Source organism: Podarcis gaigeae (assembly GCF_964106915.1).
Source record: "Podarcis gaigeae genome assembly, chromosome: 3".
In the NCBI taxonomy this organism is placed as follows: domain Eukaryota; kingdom Metazoa; phylum Chordata; class Lepidosauria; order Squamata; family Lacertidae; genus Podarcis; species Podarcis gaigeae.
In genome coordinates this window covers 119,480,950-119,504,691 of record NC_139680.1, presented here as the reverse complement: position 1 = coordinate 119,504,691, position 23,742 = coordinate 119,480,950, and the positions used below count along the sequence as shown (strand labels likewise).

Below are 23,742 nucleotides of genomic sequence, written 5' to 3'. Positions count from 1 at the left end.
GGTTACAGATGCTTCAGGTTACATATGCTTCAGGTTACAGACTCCGCTAACCCAGAAATAGTACCTCAGGTTAAGAACTTTGCTTCAGGATGAGAACAGAAATCATGCTCCGGCGGTGCAGCGGCAGCAGGAGGTCCCATTAGCTAAAGTGGTGCTTCAGGTTAAGAACAGTTTCAGGTTAAGAAGGGACCTCCAGTACGAATTAACTTCTTAACCCGAGGTACCACAGTACCTACTGTTTCACTAAAGGACTTTCAAATTTGTGCACTCATTTACCAAAGATGCACCGCCCTAGCTGCGGCACTTGTCATTCACAACGGCGGCACTTGTCAGACTTGGGGCTCTGGGCAGATCTTTGCACCCTGGCGGTGCCTATGCTAAAGACTCCCCTGGTTAGAAGGTACCCCAAGGGTCATCTAGTCCAACCACCTGCAGTGCAGGAATCTTTTTGCCCAACGTAGGACTTGAACCCGCCACCCAGAGATCGAGTCTCATGCTCTACCGAGTGGGCCATCCTAGTGACTAGATGTGCCATTGGTCTCATCCACCAGGCTATTCTTACGTCCTTACTTTCATTTCTCTGATCTGAATCTTCCAACTTTTGTGTTATGAGAGAGAGAAACATTCCTCTATCTACTTTCTCTCACGTCACCTTTAACTTGCCTTTTCGTTAAACTGAAAAGTCCCGAACCTCGCAATAGTTCCTCGTATGGGAGTCACTTCCAGTTTAGGAAAACATTTTCCTAAACAGATTTGTCCCGTGGGCAGATGTATCCTTCTAGCGTTAATAATAAAACATAGGAGAGGGATTGCTATAAGATCAATGATGTGAGAACAGGAATGGAACCAAACCAGATGGCAATTTGACAGGCAGTGAGATCATTAGAAGTTTCCCCCTAGATTTAAGGTGGCAAGAAACGCCGAGGAAAATTGGGCGTTTTAAAAATCGTTTGTCTTGCGCCAAGCACCCACAGCAAATCACTTCCTCAAGATATGCAGAGGGAGCCCCCTTATTTCACACGGCAGCAGTCAGGGCTCCCCAGAAAGCCTGGAAAAGAGATTATTATTAATTCAAAGAATGTGATTATTTATAGCCCACTGTTTAGCCAAAACCAGCCCCCAAAGCAGATTACAATTAAGCTGCAATAACAAAGCTGCAATAACTTTGGGGATATATTATGGGGAAAGAACTGTCTTTCCTGGCCCCTGGCTGTTACCACTGAGTTATTTACTTGCTTGGAGCAAAAAATCACTGATAAAACTCCCACAAACATCGTGCATCACTGTTAAGCTCAGCTCAGTATGCTGTCTTCCAGCCTCCGAAAGCCAAGTGCTCTCTGAACGTTTTGGACTACAAATCCCATCAGCCACAACCAGCACGGCTGATGGGAGTTGTAGTCCACGACAACTGCAGGGTGCCAGGATGACGAAGGCTGCTGTAGTCCTTTATTTTGCAACCATCTGTCATCTATTGATTTAGAAACCAGGAGGGCCTTTGCCCATCAGATTATCTATTTTATTTGTTTATCTGTAACATTTATATGCCACTTTTCTTTCCAAGGAGTCCAAAGCGGTGTGCATGGTTCTCCTTCTCCCTCATTCCTCCTCACAACATCCCTGTGAGGTAGGTTAAGAGATAGGGACTGGCCCAAGGTCCCCCCAGTGAGCTTCAGGTCTGAGTGGGGATTCGAACCCTGGTCTCTCAGGTCCAACACTCTAACCGTTAATGCCACACTGGTTTATATACACATGGGAAAGATGTAAGAAGTGACATGATAGCTGTCTTCAAGTATCTGAAGGGCTATTGTCACGTGGAAGATGGAGCAAGCTTGCTCAAGGGTCTAGAAACTAAGCCTGATGAGGAACGGTTGAAGGAGCTCGGTATGCTTAGCCTGGAAAAGAGGAGACAGAGAGGAGATAGGATTTGTTGTTGTTGTTTAGTTATGTCCGCCTCTTTGTGACCCCCTGGACCAGAGCATGCCAGGCACTCCTGTCTTCCACTGCCTCCCACAGTTTGATCAAACTCATGCTGGTAGCTTCGAGAACACTGTCCCACCATCTCGTCCTCTGTCGTCCCCTTCTCCTTGTGCCCTCTATCTTTCCCAACATCAGGGTCTTTCCCAGGGAGTCTTCTCCTCTCATGCGGTGGCCAAAGTCTTGGAGCCTCAGCTTCAGGATCTGTCCTTCCAGTGAGCACTCAGAGCTGATTTCCTTCAGAATGGATAGGTTTGATCTTCTTGCAGTCCATGGGACTCTCAAGAGTCTCCTCCAGCACCACAATTCAAAAGCATCAATTCTTCGGCGATCAGCCTTCTTTACGGTCCAGCTCTCACTTCCATACATCACTACTGGGAAAACCATAGCTTTAACTATATGGACCTTTATCGGCAAGGTGATGTCTATCTTCAAATATCTCAAGGGCTGTCACATGGAGGAGGGAACAAGCTTGTTTGCTCTGGAGAGAAGGACCCAAACCAATGGCTTCAAGTTATGAGAAAGGAGATTCTGACTCAATATCAGGAAGAACTTCCTGCCAGCAAGAGCTGCTCGACAGTGGAAGTCTCTTTCTGGAGGTGGTCGACTCTCCAAATTACAAGGAAGAAGTTCCTAGCTAAAACCTTAGGCAGAACTTTCTAATGGTGAGAGCTGTTCAGTGGTGGAACGGACTCCCTAAGAAGGCAATGGACTCTCCAAGGTGATCTTCATTGTCTAGTGAGGACTTGAACCCTGATCTCTCAGCTCCTAGTCTGACACTCACTAACCACTTTACCACACAAGCTCTCATTGGCACGTGCCAGCAAAATCAAGGAAGAACCTTGCTGCACCTTGGAGACAAACACATTATTATTATTTTTAAAATGGCATCATAAGCTTTTGTGCGCTTGAATCCGCGTCGTCAGGTGCAGGAGAAAAACGATGCCAGCAACTCACCCTAACGAAATTAATTGGCATTTATTTCCAAGAGGCAATAACAGGGACACTGATTTATCAGGGATTGGCAGGTAATGTGAAACTCTCAATGATTTACGAATACCACCCAGCTCCCCTTCTCTCTCTCACACACAGAAAAGCAAATTCACTTGATCTGTGAATGAAGTATTTACCAATTTACCAATCTCATACTTCTCATAGCTTGTTTGTGGGGGTGTTATGTGGGAGCTGTGGGCTTTGTGTTTTGGGGGAACACAGAGCTCCCCCACTTCCACATTATTTGTGATATCATTACCATCATCCCAAGGCTCTTTGCAAGATGAATGGCTGTTCCCGGCTCAGATTTTGCAGCGGCGGGATGGATTATCCGGCTTCCAGCGCAATTGATAGATTCCATGCACCTTGCAAAAAACCAGTGACTTATAAGAAATGACGGATAGGCGGGGGGCGGGGGAAGGAGAAGGGGGGGGAGAGAGGAAGCTAATAAAAGGGGGCAGGTGATCAATAGGAAGACAAAAGAGGCAGGGCAGCAGCTGCCGTTCGGGAATCGGCATTAGTTAAAATTCATGAGCAGCCGTCAAAAACAAGTCCATAAAATAACTAAAGGAGAAAATTCTAAGACTTGAGAGAAGGGTTGGTGGTTTGGCAGTGGGAAGAGGAGGCTGTCAATCTGCAGTTGCCAGCAGAGACCCCAGAAATCTTGCAAAGGTCCTCACTTCCCGCACAGCCTGAAATTTCTCCTTTGCAATTGGCCCTTGAGTGCATGAAGACTAGCTGCTGCAGCACTCCCTCCAAAATGTCCTACTTTCAGCCACGGTAACTATAGTAAAGGTAAAGGGATCCCTGACCGTTAGGTCCAGTCGTGGCCAACTCTGGGGTTGCGGCACTCATCTCGCTTTATTGGCCGAGGGAGCCGGCGTACAGCTTCCGGGTTATGTGGCCAGCATGACTAAGCTGCTTCTCGCGAACCAGAGCAGCACACAGAAACACCGTTTACCTTCCTGCTGGAGCAGTACCTATTTATCTACTTGCACTTTGACGTGCTTTCGAACTGCTAGGTTGGCAGGAGCAGGAACCGAGCAAAGGGAGCTCACCCCATCATTGTGGGGATTCAAACCGCCGACCTTCTGATCGGCAAGTCCTAGGCTCTGTGGTTTAACCCACAGCGCCACCTGTGTCCCAGGTGCATTCCGCCGGTAACTATAGAGGCCCTATAACTCTTGTGCCCCATATAAGTGTGCAAGAAGCACCTGCTGAATCAGGGCAAAGGCCATCTAGTCCAGCATCCTGTTCTTGCAGTGGCCAACCAGATGCCTGAATGGAAACCCCCCAGCAGGATTTGAGCACGAGAGCAACTCTCCCCTCCTGCGGTTTCCAGCAACTGGGATTCAGAAACATTATTCACTCTGAATATGGAGGAAAACTAAGATTCGATTTAACTCACCTTAACGGCAACACGCCAAGCGACCATACTTAAAAATCAGCCTTCGGGGCGGAATGCACCTGAATTGCAGTACCCCTTTCTGCAGTGAACATCTCAGAATACAAAAACGTTGGCCTCTGGTGAAATCTGGAGGAAGAAAAAGAAGACTTTGAAGGCTCTGTCTCTCAGGACTGACCTTCTACACCTTCCACAACTTCTTCCACCATGGCCCTGCTGCCTTGGACACCCGGAGGGCACCAGGTTGGGGAAAGCTGGTGCAGGAAGAATGCAGGGCTGGAGCAGAGAGTCAGTCCCTTCTGCTGCCTCCCTGCACCTCCAGGACAGGGTCTGAGCCAAGGTGGTTGGGAAGGCTGCGTCAGAGTCACTGGTTTCCCTAGGCGGCCACTGGCAGACTGGGAGAGAGATGCCCCCTTGCCCCGGAAACTGGCCCACTCTCTTCCCCACCGCAAAGCTGAGTTTGCTGAAGCGCATTATTACAGATTTGAAAGCAAGAGCTTCCGTGGATCACATAAATGAGGTAATAAGAAGAGAGTGGATCTTGCCAAAGGGGGCCCATCGAGTGAGGCATCCTGTTCTCACAGTGGCCGATGTCCCACTGGGAAACTTGCAAGCAGGATCCGGGCCCAAGAGACCCTCTGATTCTGAGTCCTTTGGTCGCTTTGGGGCAACAGCATCCCGGCGAAGCAACTCTGATTCTTTGGCGCCCTCAGTCTCTCTCCCAGGACGTAGTCAAGCTCAGAACTGTCGCTGCCTCCCCTCTCGGACTCTTGCATTCTCAGCGCTCCAGGATTCAAATAGATTTGCAGTAATTGGTGTCTCACATCCGCCTCTAACGAGTCCCATTTTTCAGAGTTTTAGGCTGCATTTGCTAGGATTAAGATGGCACAGGCAAAAGCCTGCGCTCCCTGGATGATTCAGGATAACCGAGACATCCTCTTTTGGGCAGCTACCAAGATGTGTGCCGTTAAAGGAATATGTAATGTGGCCACAAGTGTGTATAGTTCAAATTGCACCTTATCTTTCAAAGTAAAGAAAATCAATGGGGAGAGGGGTATAGGGGAATTTGAAATATAATTCATAATTTAAAAGCTTTAATATACAATTTCTAACTGTGTTGTATTTGTATACAACAAAGAGAAGTTTAGAGTAATTAAAGGTAAAGGGACCCCTGACCATTAGGTCCAGTCGTGGACGACTCTGGCATTGTGGCGCTCATCTCGATTTATTGGCCAAGGGAGCTGTCGTTGTTGGTTTCTGCTTCCTTCACTGAGCAGCGAAGTGCTTGTCACAAGACAATGTTTACATTCCACAGTCAAGTGCTGTTGGGTTTTCTCACGGGAAAGGAGACTGGATGTGACGTACACTGGTTTCCTGTTTTTCACTGTTCTTTGCAGTTCAGTGTGTGATTCTCTCCATGCTTTAGAGGAGAGAGGATGCCTTTCTCTGCTCCGGCAGAGGGAAGATGTTTTTCTGTAAATTACCAGCTTTGAAGTGTAAATAAAGTAATATAGAGCATGTTGGCACGTACTTTTCATCATTCCGCTGTGCACTGGACACTGCTTATCTCCAACATTTGGTTATGGGCCCAGAAAAACGCAGTGTTTTGAGAATGGACTCCAGAAGTCGGGCTCCTGGCAAAGGAACAAAGGAGCAAAGAATTGGAGTGCCGGCAAAGGATCGGAATGCAGAGGGCCGGATCGGACGATATCTCTGCACGTCAAGATGATTTGATGAGGTATGTGCTACAGCTCCGGGCAGCCTGCCAGCTTCTAATTAATGGCTTTATGGCTGGACTTTGAACTTTTATAGCCGGTTTTGCCGTGGCACAGGCAAAAGGCTAGAAGGATAAATTTTTCCTATGCTGGGGGAAATCGAAAGTAAAGCAGCTGCAGCAGTGTCGCAGCATGAATTTAAGACAGCAGAGAGAACTTTCACTTTTGAACTTGCCTTTGGAATGCGGTTTGAAGCAGCTGCAGATAAGCAAAGCAGTTAAGCAGAAAGGCACAGGTTCACAGGCAGAGGCTGTTTTGAATTTGCTTTTGGATTGAAGCAGCTGTACACAGACGCAGCATGTATAAAGCAGCCTGATTTAAAGCAGCAAAGATGACGCTAAAGGCTAATGCCAAAGTCATGATGGCCCTTCAGGATGCTTGTGGGATTCCTAAGCTCAATAGGAAGAACTATGCGGACTGGGTTCTCTATGCAGAGGCTATTCTGCGGAAAGAGGGTCTGTTTAAAGTTATTACAGAGACCCCCCTAGCTCCAGTTACAGATGAATGGAAAGCTATGGATTCCAAGGCAAGGGGAACTCTTACGTTGATAGTATCCCCAGAAGAGCTCTGTCTGTTGCGTGATAAGACCTCAGCCAGAGAAATTTGGGACGCTTTGAGAGAGGCTCACTTGAGGACAGAAGCTGGGTCCACAATGTTTTACTTTAACAAGCTGCATAATATGGCTCTTGCTGATGGTAGAGATGTGCGTATACATCTGATGGAGATGCAGAATCTGAGACATGAGCTGCAACAGAGAGGACTCAACTTTCCAGAGGAAGTGTATTCCTTTATGATACTACAATCTTTGGGTTCAGGTTGGGAGTCTGTTGCGACTCAGATTGCTGTACAGCCAACTGCTCAGCTAACAGTGGACTATGTTACTGCCGTGATATTGAATGAAGCGGATCGCCGGGGTGCTAGCTGCATCAACAAGGGGGAGACTTCACAGACGTCATCCCATAGTGCAGTGGAACCACCAGATGGCGCCAAAGCTTTGAAGGCAGTGAAATGCTACACGTGTGGACGTCTAGGCCATATGAAGAGGGAATGCAGATATCCCAGGGCCAAGACAGAGCAGCGCAGCGAAAGCTCATCGCGTGGAAAAGGCCGAGGCAAAGACAAAGGTCCGGTGTCCAGGACAACGCAGCACAAGGCAATGGTCTCACGCTTCACTCCAAAGGTTGCAGAGGTCCAGAAGACGTCTAGATCTTTCTTCGTTGTTGATTCAGCGGCGACCCACCACATGTGCAACGATAAGCGACTGTTCGTGTCTTTTACACCGCAGGAAGGTGCGATTCACCAGGCGGATGACCACACAATCCCCAGTAAAGGCTACGGAACTGTTGTTCTTCACAGTTTGGACTTATCGATACAGGATGTGCTTTATGTGCCAGATGCCAAGCATAATCTGCTCAGCGTTGGACAGCTGAATGAGCGGAAAATTGACGTTTCCTTTAAGAACAAAAGGTGCATCATCACAAAGAAAAATGATTATGTATTGCATGCTGAATATGTTGATCGTTTGTATGTTTTGTATTTTGATGATGTTGTGCAGGATGACACTTGTTGCATTGCAGGTTCTAACAAAAGTTTGCATGCAGAATGTATTCACGATTTTCATCGAAAATTTGGTCATTTGCATTTTGAGGCAGTATCTAAAATGCCTGCCTTGGTTGAAGGTATGACTATTAAACCCTGCAGGTACCACATGAAGTGCAAGGCATGCGCAGCAAACAAGGTAAAAATGGCTGCGAAAGGTAAGGTGTCTAGTAGGCAAGCTACAGAACCATACCAGGTTGTTCATGCTGATTTGGTTGGACCACTAGCGCCCTCTTTGGGTGGAAACAGGTACTTCATGGTTCTCATTGATGCATTTTCCAGGTATATTTATGTGTACAATCTCAAGCAGAAATCAGAGGCTTTTCCCAGGTTCAAGGAATTCTGTGCTTGGTTGGGAAATGTGCATGGTAAGAAGGTAAAGACTCTTTTCAGTGATCGCGGGGGAGAATTCACTTCTCAGCAGTTTGAAGCTTTTCTGACTGAGAAAGGAATTCAACACGATTTGTCTAGTCCTCGCTCGCCATGGCAGAATGGACTTGCGGAACGAGCAAATCAGACATTGCTTCAAGGGTTAAAAACCTTGCTGCATGATGCCAATCTTCCAGAGAGTTATTGGGCCGAAGCTCTCTCATGTTTCACTTACAGTTATAATCGCAGGTTATCTTCAGCGATTGGTTGTACCCCCTATGAGAAGATGTTTGGCAAGAAGCCATACATCAAACACATGAAAAATTTTGGTTCTGACATGTGGGTTCACTCACCACAAAACTCCAAGTTAGACAAGCGTGGATTGCATGGTATCTTTCTAGGTTATCAGAAAGGGTCTTACAGAATAATGATGACTGACTCTAAGGAAATTAAGCTCACAAGAAGTGTTGAGTACAATGCCAAGTGGGGGGAGAATGTGGGAATTTTCCAATGTTATCCTGATGACAGTGATGAAACTGAGGATAGTCAAAAGCAACCGCAACAACCCACACCCACTGATGAAGGTTCTGATTCTGAGTCTGAAACTGAATCGGGTGATTCAGAGGATTTCAAGAGTGCGAAAGCCTCTATGCGACCCTCTGAAAGCTCTGATCAAGAATTAGAGGAACCATTGTTCACAATAGGTCACTTTTCTCCTAAGAAGGAAGAGGAGAGTGTTGAAGACTTAAGACTAATTCGTAGGTCACAGAGAGCAACAAAAGGCAGACCTCCAAAGAGATTTGCTGATGAGTTTGCTAAGATAGCAGTAACAGCTGTTAAAAGCTCCAAGAAGGTGTTTGAACCTTCAAGTTTCCAAGAAATCCAGGATTTGGATTCAAAGGAAGCTGAGCCATGGTTAAATGCCATGAAGGCTGAGCTTGATTCCTTGGAAAGGAACAAAACATGGGACCTTGTTCCAGTAGTTCCAGGAATGAAACTGCTTGGAAGCAAATGGGTCTTCAAAGCGAAGACTGATCAAAATGGCAAGATAGTCAGACACAAAGCCAGATTGGTAGCCAGAGGTTTTGCACAGGTACCAGGTGAAGACTATCACGAGACCTACTCACCCACCGTGAGGTATGAGAGCATTAGGCTTATGCTCAAGCTAGCTGCAGAAGAGAATCTACACATTAGTCACCATGATGTGAATACAGCTTTTTTGTACGGATCTCTAGATGAATCACTTTATATGCTTCCACCTGATGGCGTACAGGTAAAACGGGGATTTGTTTGTGCTCTGAAGAAGTCCCTTTATGGTCTCAAACAAAGTGCACGGTGTTGGCACACAAAACTCACTGAAGTATTGTTTTCTCTAGGTTTTAAGCAAGGGAAATCTGATCCATGTGTATTTGTCAAAGAGGAGGGGCAAAAGAAACTGTATTGTTTGTTTTATGTTGATGATCTTTTATTCTTTTGGAAGGATGTCACGATGTACAATAATGCCCTAGCTCAATTGAAAGAGCACTTTGACATGAAAGATCTTGGTGAGGTAAACAACTACCTATCTCTGGAAATAGAGAGAGATCAAGATGGTAACATTCTAGTACACCAGTCACGTAAAATTGCTGATGTGTTAAGCAAACTAAACCTGATGGATGCTAACCCTGTAGACACACCGATGACAACAGGTTATCAGGTAGATGACACTGGAGAAGCATTTTCTGATACTACACTGTACAGAAGTGTGCTAGGCAAGCTAAACTTCATTGCCAGATGTTCAAGACCTGACATTGCTGTTAGCTGTAATTTGCTAAGCAGACAAGTCAACAATCCTACTGTTAAGGATTGGAAAGCTCTGAAACGTATAGCGCGGTATTTGAAAGGCACTATGCATTACAGACTGAGATTTAACAATCAGAAGTCTGGTGGTCTTGAGATATTTGCAGATGCAAGTTTTGGAAGTGACACTACAGACAGGAAAAGTACGTCTGGAGTTTGCTATAAGTACAATCAGGGTCTATTTGATTGGTCATGCAAGAAGCAAACAACAGTTAGCTTAAGTACTTGTGAAGCTGAACTGAATGCACTGTCTTATTCACTTAAGGATTGTGAATGGTTGTTACAATTGTACAAAGACATGAAAATTCCTGTCAAATGTCCAATCCAGGTTTACCAGGACAACAAAGCATGTTTGGCTTTGCTGAATTCTGAAGGTTGTAAGCAAAGCACAAAGCACTTGCAATTAAAGTTGCAACATGCTAGGGAACGTATTCAAAAGGGACTCGTAACGGTGTCCTATATGCCAGGTAATGAAATTCCTGCTGATGTATTGTCCAAGATTGTATCAAGGGATCAACACTGTACCTATGTGCAGAAGTTGGGTTTGTACTGATATTGTACGAACACGCTGCCCAGTGATGTTCACAGAAAGGGGGAGGATGTTGGTTTCTGCTTCCTTCACTGAGCAGCGAAGTGCTTGTCACAAGACAATGTTTACATTCCACAGTCAAGTGCTGTTGGGTTTTCTCACGGGAAAGGAGACTGGATGTGACGTACACTGGTTTCCTGTTTTTCACTGTTCTTTGCAGTTCAGTGTGTGATTCTCTCCATGCTTTAGAGGAGAGAGGATGCCTTTCTCTGCTCCGGCAGAGGGAAGATGTTTTTCTGTAAATTACCAGCTTTGAAGTGTAAATAAAGTAATATAGAGCATGTTGGCACGTACTTTTCATCATTCCGCTGTGCACTGGACACTGCTTATCTCCAACAGTCGTACAGCTTCCGGGTCATGTGGCCAGCAGGACTAAGCCACTTCTGGCGAACCAGAGCAGCGCACGGAAACGCCGTTTACCTTCCCGCCGGAGTGGTACCTATTTATCTACTTGCACTTTGACGTGCTTCCGAACTGCTAGGTTGGCAGGAGCTGGGGCCAAGCAATGGGAGCTCACCCCGTCGCGGGGATTCGAACCACCGACCTTCTGACTGGCAAGTCCTAGGCTCTGTGGTTTAACCCACAGTGCCACCTGCGTCCCTTTTAGAGTAATTAGGTATATTTTAATTTAGTTAATTATGTAATAGGTTTATGTTAGAAAATGAATATGGATGTTGAATTTGATGTTTGCAATTTTTCTTTTTTCGGTTTTGGAAATAAAAAAAGAAAGAAAATCAATGAGTGCCAGGAGTAACTATGACTCTCTTATGACCTGTTATCTGTGGGAATTATAATTAATAAAGATGTAACATTTTCTCTCCGCCCCCCCCCCCTTACAAGACTAGAACTCAGGAGCACCCAATGAAGCTGAATGCTAAACGTATTAAACTGTGGAACTCCCTCCCACAAGGGGCAGTGATGGTCACCAACTTGGATGGCTTTAAAAGGGGATGGGACAAATTCCTGGAGGAAGAGGAGGTTAGAAATGGCTAGAGCCAGTGTGGTGCAGTGGTTAAGAGCGATAAGACTCGTAATCTGGGGAACCGGGTTCGCGTCTCCGCTCCTCCACATGCAGCTGATGGGTGACCTTGGGCCAGTCACACTTCTCTGAAGTCTCTCAGCCCCACTCACTTCACAGAGTGTTTGTTGTGGGGGAGGAAGGGAAAGGAGATTGTGAGACACTTTGAGACTCCTTTGGGTAGTGATAAAGCAGGATATCAAATCCAAACTCTTCTTCTTTTATTAGCCAGGATGGCTGTGTTCTGCCTCCACGGTCAGAGGCAGTGATGCTTTTGAATATCAAGTGTTGAAACCAGAGGAGGTTGAGAGTGTTGCTGTTGTGCTTACGTCCTGATTGTGGGTTTTATACAGGCAGCTGGTTGGCCACTGTGAGAACAGGAGGCTAGACTAGATGGGCCAGGGGCCTGATCCGGCAGACTTTTCTTAAGTCCTAGCGTTGAGAGTACTGAACACGATGGACCAATGGTCTAACTCTAGCTCAGCATAAGGCAGCTTCCTATGGGAGCAGCACAATTGGCAAAGTCACATTGCATATTAATAAAAATAGGCAAGCTTCTGAATTATACAGGACTCCGTAGTGAGCAGAAATCGTGATCCGAAACACTGCCACAGAAAGGTTAACAGAATTTGCCACCTGGTTTGACTCTTGAGTACAAACAGGCAAAGGGACACCTGCAGAGGGCTTACCGTAAATATCGGACCTCCAGGTCGCCGCTCTTATTTACTGCATACGTCTCCCTTAGACGGAAGTAAAGATAAAGGTAAAGGGACCCCTGACCATTAGGTCCAGTCGTGGCTGACTCTGGGGTTGCGGCGTTCATCTCGCTTTATTGGCTGAGGGAGCCGGCGTACAGCTTCCGGGTCATGTGGCCAGCATGACCAAGCCGCTTCTGGTGAACCAGAGCAGCGCACGGAAACACCGTTTACCTTCCCGCCGGAGCGGTACCTATTTATCTACTTGCACTTTGATGTGCTTTTAAACTGCTAGGTTGGCAGGAGCAGGGACTGAGCAACGGGAGCTCACCCCGTCACGGGGATTCGAACTGCCGACCTTCTAATCGGCAAGTCCAAGGCTCTGTGGTTTAACCCACAGTGCCACCTGCGTCTCTAGATGAAAGTTGTTGTTGTTTAGTCATTTAGTCGTGTCCGACTCCTCGTGACCCCATGGACCAGAGCACGCCAGGCACTTCTGTCTTCCACTGCCTCCCGCAGTTTGGTCAGACTCATGTTTGTAGCTTCGAAGACACTATCCAACCATCTCGTCCTCTGTCGTCCCCTTCAAATAATTCAAAAGCATCAATTCTTCGGCGATCTGCCTTCTTTATGGTCCAGCTCTCACTTCCATCCATCACTACTGGGAAAACCATAGCTTTTACTATACGGACCTTTGTTGGCAAGATGATGTCTCTGCTTTTTAAGATGCTGTCTAGAGAGGAGACACCTGGAGGAGGAACCGGCAAGCCACTCCAGTATCCCTGCCAAGAAAACTCCATGGACAAAGACAACAGATGAAAGTACAAACAACTAATTAAATGGAAAAGACAGAGAGCCGAAAGAAACGCCTGGTACAGCCTAAGAAAGGCCTCGCACAACAAGGACACATCCTGTTTCTGGAGTACCATATCAGGCCTACTGGAGCATGAGCTTAGTGGGCCAATTTGTACTGTCAAACTCCAAGAATGGACGCAGTACTACCGATCCCTTTTCCAGGACCAGGATGCCAGCTTAATCACCCAACAGTGTCTCCAGAAAACTTACCAGCTTGGCCCCCAGTGTCCACAACTGGAATGAGGATATTGGCTTACCAGTTCTGCTGCTCTCTCTCTCTTTAACAAAAAAACAAAACATCGTAGCAAACAGCATGATGTGGAAATGACAAAACCTCAGCTGCAAAACTTTGCAGAGTGATAGGCAGACAGCTTTCAATTGCTTTTCCGTGTGATTTCCCTGGAGCATGTTTTCTCCTCCGGACCTCTTTGACCTCACAAAATTACCTATATGGAGAAAAGGCTGAGCAGTAGAGCGGTGCTTTGCTCAAGGTCCCTCTGGGGCTCTTAATTCAACACTCCTCTCATTCTGCGGCTTCCCTGTGCGAGGTTAAGCACAGTCGGAGTTGTCATTGTTAAGGAGGAATTCAGTCAAACTGACAGTGCTGCGATTTCACCTTGAGCAGGCAAACTCTGCAATCAGGACAGCAGAAAACAATAGCCAGCCAAGCCGGTCCATGAAGGAAGAGCGAACAGGAGCCAGGAAGAAATTTGCTGTGCAGAGAGGTTGGGACGAAGGCTGGCGCTTAAAGGCAGCTCACTTCCACCGCCTGCTGGAGGAAAGGCTCAAGAGCTCGGAGGAGAGTTAAAGGGATGAGATTTGGGTTCCCAGAAGTTGCTGAACTACAGAGCATATCATCCCCAGCCACCTTAGCCAATGCAGAAAGGTTGCAGCGTTTGGGGCTTTTCCGTTTTAAAGAAAAGGCGAGCGAGCGGCAAGATGGTAAAGGTAAAGGGACCCCTGACCATTAGGTCCAGACGTGGCCGACTCTGGAGTTGCAGCGCTCATCTCGCTTTACTGGCCGAGGGATCCGGTGTACAGCTTCCAGGACATGTGGCCAGCAGGACTAAGCCACTTCTGGCGAATCAAAGCAGCGCACGGAAACGAAGCTTACCTTCCTGCCAGAGTGGTACCTATTTATCTACTTGCACTTTGACGTGCTTTCGAACTGTTAGGTTGGCAGGAGCAGGGACCGAGCAACGGGAGCTCACCCCATCGCGGGGATTCGAACCGCCGACCTTCTGACCGGCAAGCCCTAGGCTCTGTAGTTTAAACCACAGCACCACCCGCATCCCTTTGGCAAGATGGTAGTAGTTTATAAATTACACACGGCATGGAGATAGTTTACTGTGTCCAGTTCTGGGTGCCACAATTTAAGAAGGATGTTGACAAGCTGGAAGATGTGCAGAAGAGGGCAACTGAGATGATCAAAGGTCTGGAAACCAAGCCTGATGAGGAATGGTTGAAGGAGCTGGGAATGTTTAGCCTGGAAAAGAGGAGACTGAGAAACAGGACTAAGATGTGGAGATATGCTCCAAAGATCCAGACCATGGGGAGCCCCAAGAAATTAATAAATACAATTTGGACTATAATTTGATCTTTTTATTTTTTTAATTGAAGTATTGGATATTTAATTGGATTTTTTTTATTGGAAAATCAATAAAAATGATTTTTTAGAAAAAGCAAAAGAGGAGACTGAGAGGTGATAGGATAGCTATTTTCAAATATCTCAAGGGCTGTCACATGGAAGAGGGAACAGGCTTGTTTTTTGCTGCTCTGGAGGGTAAGAATCGAATCAGTGGCTTCAAGTTACAAGAAAGGAGATTCCATCTAAAGACCAGGAAGAACCTTACGACAGTAAGAGTTGTTCAACAGTTGAATGGTCTCCCATTGTGGACTCTCCTTCCTTGGGGGTTTTTAAGCAGAGGTTGAATGACCATCTATCATGGATGCTTTTGTTGAGATCCCTGCATTGCAGAGGGTTGGCCTTTCTCAACCTGTGGGTCCCCAGATGTTGCTGAACTACAACTCCCATCACACCTAGCTAGCAAGGCCAGAGCTCAGGGGTGATGGGAGTTGTAGTCCAACAACATCTAGGGACCTACAGGTTGAGAACCGCTGCGCTAGAGGGAACCAAGATCTCCCTTCCAATTCTATGATTCTGTGAACTGGAACACTTCTTCCAAGCAAAATCTTAGCTGTGGGGGATGGATGGAGAGGGGGCCCTTCAGGCACAAGGAAAGATCTCTGTAGGGAGATGTGCACCCATGCGTCCCACCTGCCAGACCTGACTACAGGCAATTGAATGTGAGAACCAACTCCAGCAGAGAGTGCCCTGTTTGTGTCACTATGAAGACTTCCCTCAGTGTTGCGCCTGGGACATGCCATTCACCAACACTGCAGACGATCCCGCAGCTGAAACCAAATGTCACCTGAGATAGAAGATGTCATGGCCTGATAAAGGTAAAGGGACCCGTGACCATTAGGTCCAGTCGCAGCCGACTCTGGGGTTGCGGCACTCATCTCGCTTTACTGGCCGAGGGAGCTTCCAGGTCGTGTGGCCAGCATGACTAAGCCGCTTCTGGAGAACCAGAGCAGCGCACAAAAAGGGTGTTTACCTTCCCGCCGGAGCGGTACCTATTTATCTACTTGCACTGGTGTGCTTTCGAACTACTAGGTTGGCAGGAGCAGGGACCGAACAACAGGAGCTCACCCTGTCATGGAGATTTGAACCGTTGACCTTCTGATTGGCAAGTCCTAGGCTCTGTGGTTTAACCCACAGCGCCACCCGCATCCCTCCATGGCTTGATAGACCCCAAACTAAAGCATGTCTCCCTTTCCTCTTCCTTCCCCTTGCAGGTAGTCGCTTTGACGCTGTTGACGGCTTCTGGGGAAACACTGGAGTGCTCCGAATCTGTGAATACTGAGCTGTACAGGGCAGCCTGCGTCCACCTGGGCTGCCTGGGCATCATCCTGACCATCACCTTCCAGTGCGTGCCAGAGTTCTACCTGCAAGAGACGACCTTCCCATCAACGCTCAAAGAGGTAAAATAACGGTGTCAGGGAAACATTTTGTTGTTGTTGTTTAGTCGTGTCCGCCTCTTTGTGGCCCCCTGGACCAGAGCACGCCAGGCCCTCCTGTCTTCCACTGCCTCCCGCAGTTTGGTCAAACTCATGCTGGTAGCTTCAAGAACACTGTCCAACCATCTTGTCCTCTGTCGTCCCCTTCTGCTTGTGCCCTCCGTCTTTCCCAACATCAGGGTCTTTTCCAGGGAGTCTTCTCTTCTCATGAGGTGGCCAAAGTCTTGGAGCCTCAGCTTCAGGATCTGTCCTTCCAGTGAGCACTCAGGGCTGGTTTCCTTCAGAATGGAGAGGTTTGGTCTTCTTGCAGTCCATGGGACTCTCAAGAGTCTCCTCCAGCACCAGAATTCAAAAGCATCCATTCTTTGGTGATCAGCCTTCTTTATGGTCCAGCTCTCACTTCCATATATCCCTACTGGGAAAACCAGAGCTTTAACTATATGGACCTTTTTTGGCAAGGTGATGTCTCTGCTTTTTAAGATGCTGTCTAGGTAAACATTAGGAAACATTAGGAATAACTTTTTCTGGTAGGAGCCTTTGGACAGTGCAAAGGACTCTCCTTCAGGTGATGGGCTCTCCTTCAGTGGAGGTTTTTAAGCAGAGGTTGGGTGACCATCAGTCACGGATACTTTAGCTGAGATTCCTGCATTGCAGGGGGTTGGACTAGATGACCCCTGAGGGTCCCTTAGCGCTCTACAATTTTACGAGTCTATGAATCAAACTAACACTTTTTTGAGGTGTGTCTGTTTTATATAAATGCAGACTCCAAGAACATCTCTTGGCAGGACAAATGATCCTAGAACAGTTCAGCCAGCCTGCAGTTGCAATTAGTTAATGAATATTCTTCCCACACGCCCAGGGTCTTCGAGTGTCTCATTTGTTAGAAAATCTTTTAAGCTGAGGACTTTAACTAGGAAGATTAAGTGACTTGCAAGGAGTATCTGTTCTTTGGAAATAGATTTTTCATTGTCTGCTGTGTTTGTGTGCCTTTTCCCATGCAACCTGAATTCTTAACCATTTGTTTGCTACACGTGAGCCTGGGTAAATATTTCTGCGTTGGTCTGCACCTCTTCCCCCCCCCCTTTTTTTTGTCTTTTAAAATTCTCCTAAACAATTTTGTGTTCTATTTTGGCTCATATACACACTTTTGCAAGCTGTTCCCTCTAAGGCAAAGCTTTTTGAAATCCCGTTCTCACTAAAATACAGTGGTACCTCAGGTTACATATGCTTCAGGTTACAGACGCTTCAGGTTACAGACTCCGCTAACCCAGAAATAGTACCTCGGGTTGAGAACTTTGCTTCAGGATGAGAACAGAAATCATGCAGCGGCGGTGCAGTGGCGACAGCGGGAGGCCCCATTGGATAAAGTGGTGCTTCAGGTTAAGAACAGTTTCAGGTTAAGAACAGACCTCCGGAACGAATTAAGTACTTAACCCGAGGTACCACTGTATCCGTTTTTGTGCATATTTTCTCCTAATGCAGTCGTTTTTGTGAACGTTGCTTTTGGCTGACGAGCCCTATCACAAAAATCAGGGAAGGGGTGATTTCTCAAGGGATAGCTGTGTGCATGATTTCCGGAAGTAAGGATTAGAATCATAGAGTCGCAGAATTGTAGAGTTGGGTTAGGTGGGGCTTGCTTTAAAATGTGACGCGGACCAGATTTTGCAACGTAGTCTCTCCAAGGTCTGAGGCTGAAATAAGCCTTTTCTTTTCCTCACCTTCCTAGCTGAGGTCTCTTTGAGCTGCACTGAGGCCAGAACATTTTGCATGCACTCTGCTGCTTTGCTAGGGACACCGCCGCACACTCACTACAGCGGCACAGAAGGGACACCTTCGGGTTGACAGTGATGAACTGGGTTTGCTTTGCAGTTAACCTCTGGGGGTTCACGGCCAGCCAGTGCAGAACGGGGAGCATCCGGGAGCCTGCAGGCAGTGGCTGCGAGGGAAATGGAGCGAGGGAACTGAAGGGGCATCAGTCATGGTCAGGAGGACTGAGGTTAGCACAGTGAGTGTATGCCGGGGCGAGGGAGCTCCTCCCCAGCCAGCCCGTCTCAAAAAGGATATTGCAGAGCTCAGAAAGGTGCCGGAAAGGAACACCCAAACCAGCCAAGGAGCTGGAGCACAAGGACGCAGAGGCAGATGCCTTTATACCAAGTCCATCTAGGCTAGTATTGCCAGCACTGACTGGCATCAGCTCTCCGGGGATTCCAGAAAAGGACTGAAAAATACTCGGAGTCGAGAGTGGATTTCATGCGCTTTATTCAGCTCATAGTAGTGAGGAATGGAAGTTTTCCCGAACTGTCTGCTTTATATACATGATTTCCACAATGGGCCCCACGTGATTGGCTAACTCCGGGATTCTCCTGTAGGCCAATCAGGTTGCGGATTCACTTCTACCTGTAAGGTGTAAGTTGTTAAAATGACCACACAGGAAGCGTCCCTCTGCCAGGAAGTGGTGAAGCTGTGGAGAGATTGTCTCTTCCAGGCCTATATCTAGATAGGCAGAGACCAAAATAAATATAAAATAGAGCTGCGTTTAATTATGTAATCAGATAATCAAATTAATTTGCTGAATTTCTTGAGAGGTCGTGTCTTGAGAGCAAAAGCACAGAGCATCAAGGCTTCTAAATATATCTCGTGTCTGGAACAAGGATGGTTTCTGAAGATGGCAAAAGTCAGGGGGAAATCTGTATATTGGGGACAAAGAGATGAACCATTAAGATAACCAAAAGTCTGCTTTTAAAGTCACAGTCTAAAGCGCTCAGAGGTTTGGCGATTTCTGTCGGTCGTTCCTAGCCACAATGCCTCCACGTTTGGAGAGGATAGTTGGTCCTGTGTTCAAATCCTGATTGTTGGTTTCCCATAATGGACATCTGGTTGGCCATTGTGAGAGCAGAGAGAAGGCTCTTCTGACATTCTGACTCCCTGCGCCTGTGTCTCGCCTGGCTCTTTGGGTCAACCTCAATTCAAAGGTAAAAAACAGCCGACTCTCTTCCCTGGGCATTGCGCTGTAGGCGGATCACCTCCATCGGCCAGAGAAACAAGCCAACCTCGGCCGTGATTGATGTTCAAGCAGGCGTTTGACGAAGGCAGCATCTGTCCAGGAAGGGTCTATTTTGGGGGCCAGCCTGTCCTCTGAAATCAAGCTCCCTCATAAACAGGACAGCAGGACTGACAAAACACAACCCAACCCCCCCCCCCAGGAAATGCAGATCGCACATGATATGTGGCCCCCGCAAATCTTATTAAGAAGAGCTGCAGAGCTGCACTCTTGTGGCATTTTGACATCTCTGGGCTTCCATTTGCATCCCAGTAGGAAGTTTGGATGGAAGAAGAAATTCTGATGAAAGAAGAATGGCAGACGAAATGAATGGACTACGCAGAATTGGAGAAAATGACAGGAAGGATTCGAAACCTGCGGAACCAGAGATTTAGGGAAGATTAGAAGAAGTACAGTATATGAATTATCTGAAGGGCAACTGTAATCAACAAATTACGCTAGTAGGACTACAAGAAGTTTTGTAAGGAGAAATATACGATGTGTTACAAAGTAGAAAAAGATAGAGATATTGGTCATGAAGAGTTGGACACGACTAAACAACTGAACAACAACAACAACCAGCTTTCCACCCCAGGTTTGCTTTGCCTACTTCCCACCTGTTGCATAAATGCTCTTAAATATTAAATCGCTTTCCCCCAAAGCTTTGCCTCTTCTCCAGCGCAGCTTAATGGCGCAGAGTTAGGAGAAGGGTGGCGGAGGCTGTTTGTTTCGTCGTGCCTCCCGCTGCTGCCATGAACAATTCCCTTTGGCCCTCGCGCATTATGCGTCTCATTGCTCCTGGTTTTGCCCCTGAGCCGCAGCAATGGGCTGTGAAAGCAGATGTGGCTTTTATGTCCAGCAGAACTGCCTGGCTCTGCCATTAAGCCATTGAAGTCCCGTGTCGTCGTCTTCTCATTTGCTATGTCCAATTTGTGCTCATTAGCTCTCCTATTCTCTTTGCCTCGAGCACATCATCCTGAGGGCAGTAATGAGGTTTCATGGAATTCCCTCTGGCTTATCGCATCCTTCAGCTGATACCCTCCTTCCCTTTATTTTTAAATAAAAAGCTACTGTGAGAGTGAGTTACAAAAGCCAACCCAAAGAGTTTTTGGAGGTTACATTTTTATTTTTATTTCCTTTTTATTAAAGTTTCCACTTTAACAATCCAATCCAATCAAATCACATTAAATAGTTCAAATTATACATTGTTGTTGTTTAGTCGTGGACCCCCTGGACCAGAGCACGCCAGGCACTTCTGTCTTCCACTGCCTCCCACAGTTTGGTCAAACTCATGCTGGTAGCTTCTAGAACACTGTCCCACCATCTCGTCCTCGGTTGTCCCCTTCTCCTTGTGCCCTCCATCTTTCCCAACATCAGGGTCTTTTCCAGGGCGTCTTCTCTTCTCATGAGGTGGCCAAAGTCTTGGAGCCTCAGCTTCAGGATCTGTCCTTCCAGTGAGCACTCAGAGCTGATTTCCTTCAGAATGGAGAGGTTAGGGTGACGAGTGCCAGAGTGCATGGAAATGCCGTTTACCTTCCCGCCACAGCGGTACCTATTTATCTACTTGCACTGGCGTGCTTTCGAACTGCTAGGTTGGCAGGAGCAGGGACCGAGCAACAGGAGCTCACCCCGTCACAGTGATTCAAACCGCCAACCTTCCAATCAGCAAGCCCAAGAGGCTCAGTGGTTTAGACCACAGTGCCACCCGTGTCCCTCCAGTTGCTGTAAACCGGAGGAGGGGAGAGTTGCTCTTGAACTCAGGCCATGTGTGCTACATCTCTTATTGCCATGCTTCAGGGTTTGTCCGAAGAGGCATCTGGTTGGCCACTCTGAAAGGTAGACTAGATGGGTCCCTATTGCCTGATCCGTCTTCTTATGTTCCTAAGCTTTGGAGGGATTTAAGCTAGAGAGTTGGAGCTGAGCCAAACGATTAAGCACCCTCTCCTCCTTACCCAAAACGCATCGCCCAAATTACTTGGGCTGTTTCAGTCATGCAACTTGGTTATAACATGTAGTTCAGCTCTTAGGCAGATAGTCTGGTTTCTTACTAATGGAATTAATTTGACGCTGACAGTTCAGGGAGATCCCTGCTGCATCACCATTAGAAGAGCCACCTGGATCAAGCCAGGAGCCCATCCTGTTCTCTCTCTCTCTCTCTCTTTTTTTTTAAAGTAATATTTATTAAAGTTTCCACAAGAAAAGAAATTACACAAAAGATAAAAAAGAAAAACACAAAAAATACAAACACTAGAAAAAACAAAAACAATTAAAAACAAATCCCTCTTTCTATATCTTACAGTTCTTTTACTTATTTTCCTGACTTCCTCACACCTCCCTTTTTTGTATTCCAATTCAAATAGTTATTTCAGCAAATCCATACCCTCTCTATTTTCTCTTAGTTCTTTGTCTTCACATATTGTAATTTCGAATTTTCATCTAGTATCAGTCCCTTTTTTACATATTCCTTAACCTTATTGCTAAAACCACTTCGTTTCATTCCAACATCATTTTAACATTCAATAATTTTACAGTGTTTCTGTAAATAATCTTTAAATTTCTTCCAATCTTCTTCCACCAACTCTTCTCCCTGGTCTCGGATTCTGCCAGTCATTTCCGCCAATTCCATATAGTCCATTACTTTCATCTGCCATTCTTCCAGGGTGGGTAGATCTTGTGGCTTCCAATACTTTGCAATAAGTAGTCTTGCTGCTGCTGTGGCATACATAAAAAAAGTTCTGTCCTTCTTTGGCACCAATTGGCCGATCATGCCCAGGAGAAAGGCTTCTGGTTTCTTCAGGAAAGTATACTTAAATACCTTTTTCATTTCGTTATAAATCATCTCCCAGAAAGCCTTAATCCTTGGGCACGTCCACCAAAGGTGAAAGAATGTACCTTCAATCTCTTTACATTTCCAGCATTTATTATCAGGCGAATGATAGATTTTTGCAAGCTTGACTGGTGTCATGTACCACCATCTATCATTAGCCAGACAGATGTCCCAATGGGAAACCAGCAAGCAGGATTCGAACACAGGAACTGCTGTTCAGAGGCACAATGCCTCCGACCACAGAGTGAAAACATTGCCATTAGAGCCAATCGCCATGGGTAGCCTTTTCCTCCGTTACTTTGACTAAGCACTTTGTGATGGTATCCAAGTTGGTGGCCGTAATACAATCAACAATGCCTAGTTTTATGGGATTACCAGCAGCGATGGAATAACTATGCACAGTCATTACAAAACATCCAGCATACCTGAAATAGTTGTGTGGCAGACAATAAATAGCCAGATAAGCGAGAAGCAGTTTCTCAACGCTACATCATCCTGGCCTCTGACCTCTTCAGTGTTGCCCTAAGACCAACATTGCCTTTGCTTTCAAAACGTTGGTATGGGCTAAGAATGGATAACTTTGAGGAATGCGCCATGTCTGCAGATGGTGCCCAGACCTTTGTTTTCCGAGTCATCAGAATTTATTCTTGTCCTCCTCGTGGTCAAAGTCCTCTTCGCCTCACCACCAAGACTCAGCAACCCGGCTTACATTCCTGGCAGGAGCGCCTTTCTTTAATCTCTTTATTTATTTCTAAATCCGCCACAAAACGATCCCGGGACAGTTTCCAATGTTTGTTGTTGGCATCTGTCTGTCTCAATGGAGTGAGCCTCCAGGGGTGAAGTCCAACCACTGTGTTTACAGCAGCGAAGTGACCTTCCTGAAGCACAAGCCTGGGCCGTGTGTCTGGAGGTCCTGGGCTGCTCAGACAAGAAGACTCCCCTCTCAGCCTCGCTGTTGTGGTCCAAAGGAAAGGAGAGCAAGATGTAGGGGGGGGGGCGGCACATTATCTACCTGGCCTGGGCTTCTGCCTGGCTCTGCAAGGCCCTGTCCCCGGGTTTGCTTCTAACCGTACACTTCTATGATTCTATTCTATGTGCGCCGGCAAATAACCATCAAGGCTTGTTATTTTTTAAAAAAACAACAACACCATTGTTCTTCCTGGGGAGGTGAAAACCATTAGTCCCGTGGCCTCGGCCAAATCGCCACTCCACCCACTTGCCATAACCCTGGACGAATCTGTTTGGACTTCTGTGCTGGACCCAGAGGAGAAAACGGAAGCCAGGCTGGTCATGTGACTCATGCCCATCTTAGGAGGCTGCTATGAGGCAAGTCGGGGGACGCGGGTGGCGCTGTGGGTTAAAGCCTCAGCGCCTAGGGCTTGCCAATTGAAAGGTCGGCAGTTCGAATCCCCGTTGCAGGGTGCGCTCCCGCTGCTCAGTCCCAGCACCTGCCAACCTAGCAGTTCGAAAGCACCCCCAGGTGCAAGTAGATAAATAAGGACCGTTTACTGGCAGGAAGGTAAACGGCGTTTCCGTGTGCTGCGCTGGCTCACCAGATGCAGCTTGTCACGCTGGTCATGTGACCTGGAAGTGCCTCCGGACAGCGCTGGCCCCCGGCCTCTTGAGTGAGATGGGCGCACAACCCCAGAGTCTGTCAAGACTGGCCCGTACGGGCAGGGGTAC

General features: G+C 47.0%; 2 protein-coding genes across 3 annotated transcripts in view; one reads left to right on the top strand and one right to left on the bottom strand.

Moving 5' to 3' along the window:
- ZNF395 (zinc finger protein 395) overlaps positions 1-23,742 on the bottom strand; it is a 446,083-nt gene that overhangs the window by 27,685 nt on the left and 394,656 nt on the right. The gene's annotated exons all lie outside the window — the stretch shown is intronic.
- Positions 1-23,742, top strand: part of LOC310841906 (L-gulonolactone oxidase-like) — a 53,322-nt gene that overhangs the window by 6,151 nt on the left and 23,429 nt on the right. The window contains exon 6 of the mRNA XM_083733627.1: positions 15,971-16,156. Coding sequence (XP_083589753.1) covers positions 15,971-16,156 — 186 coding nt within the window. The remainder of the gene's footprint in view (positions 1-15,970; positions 16,157-23,742) is intronic.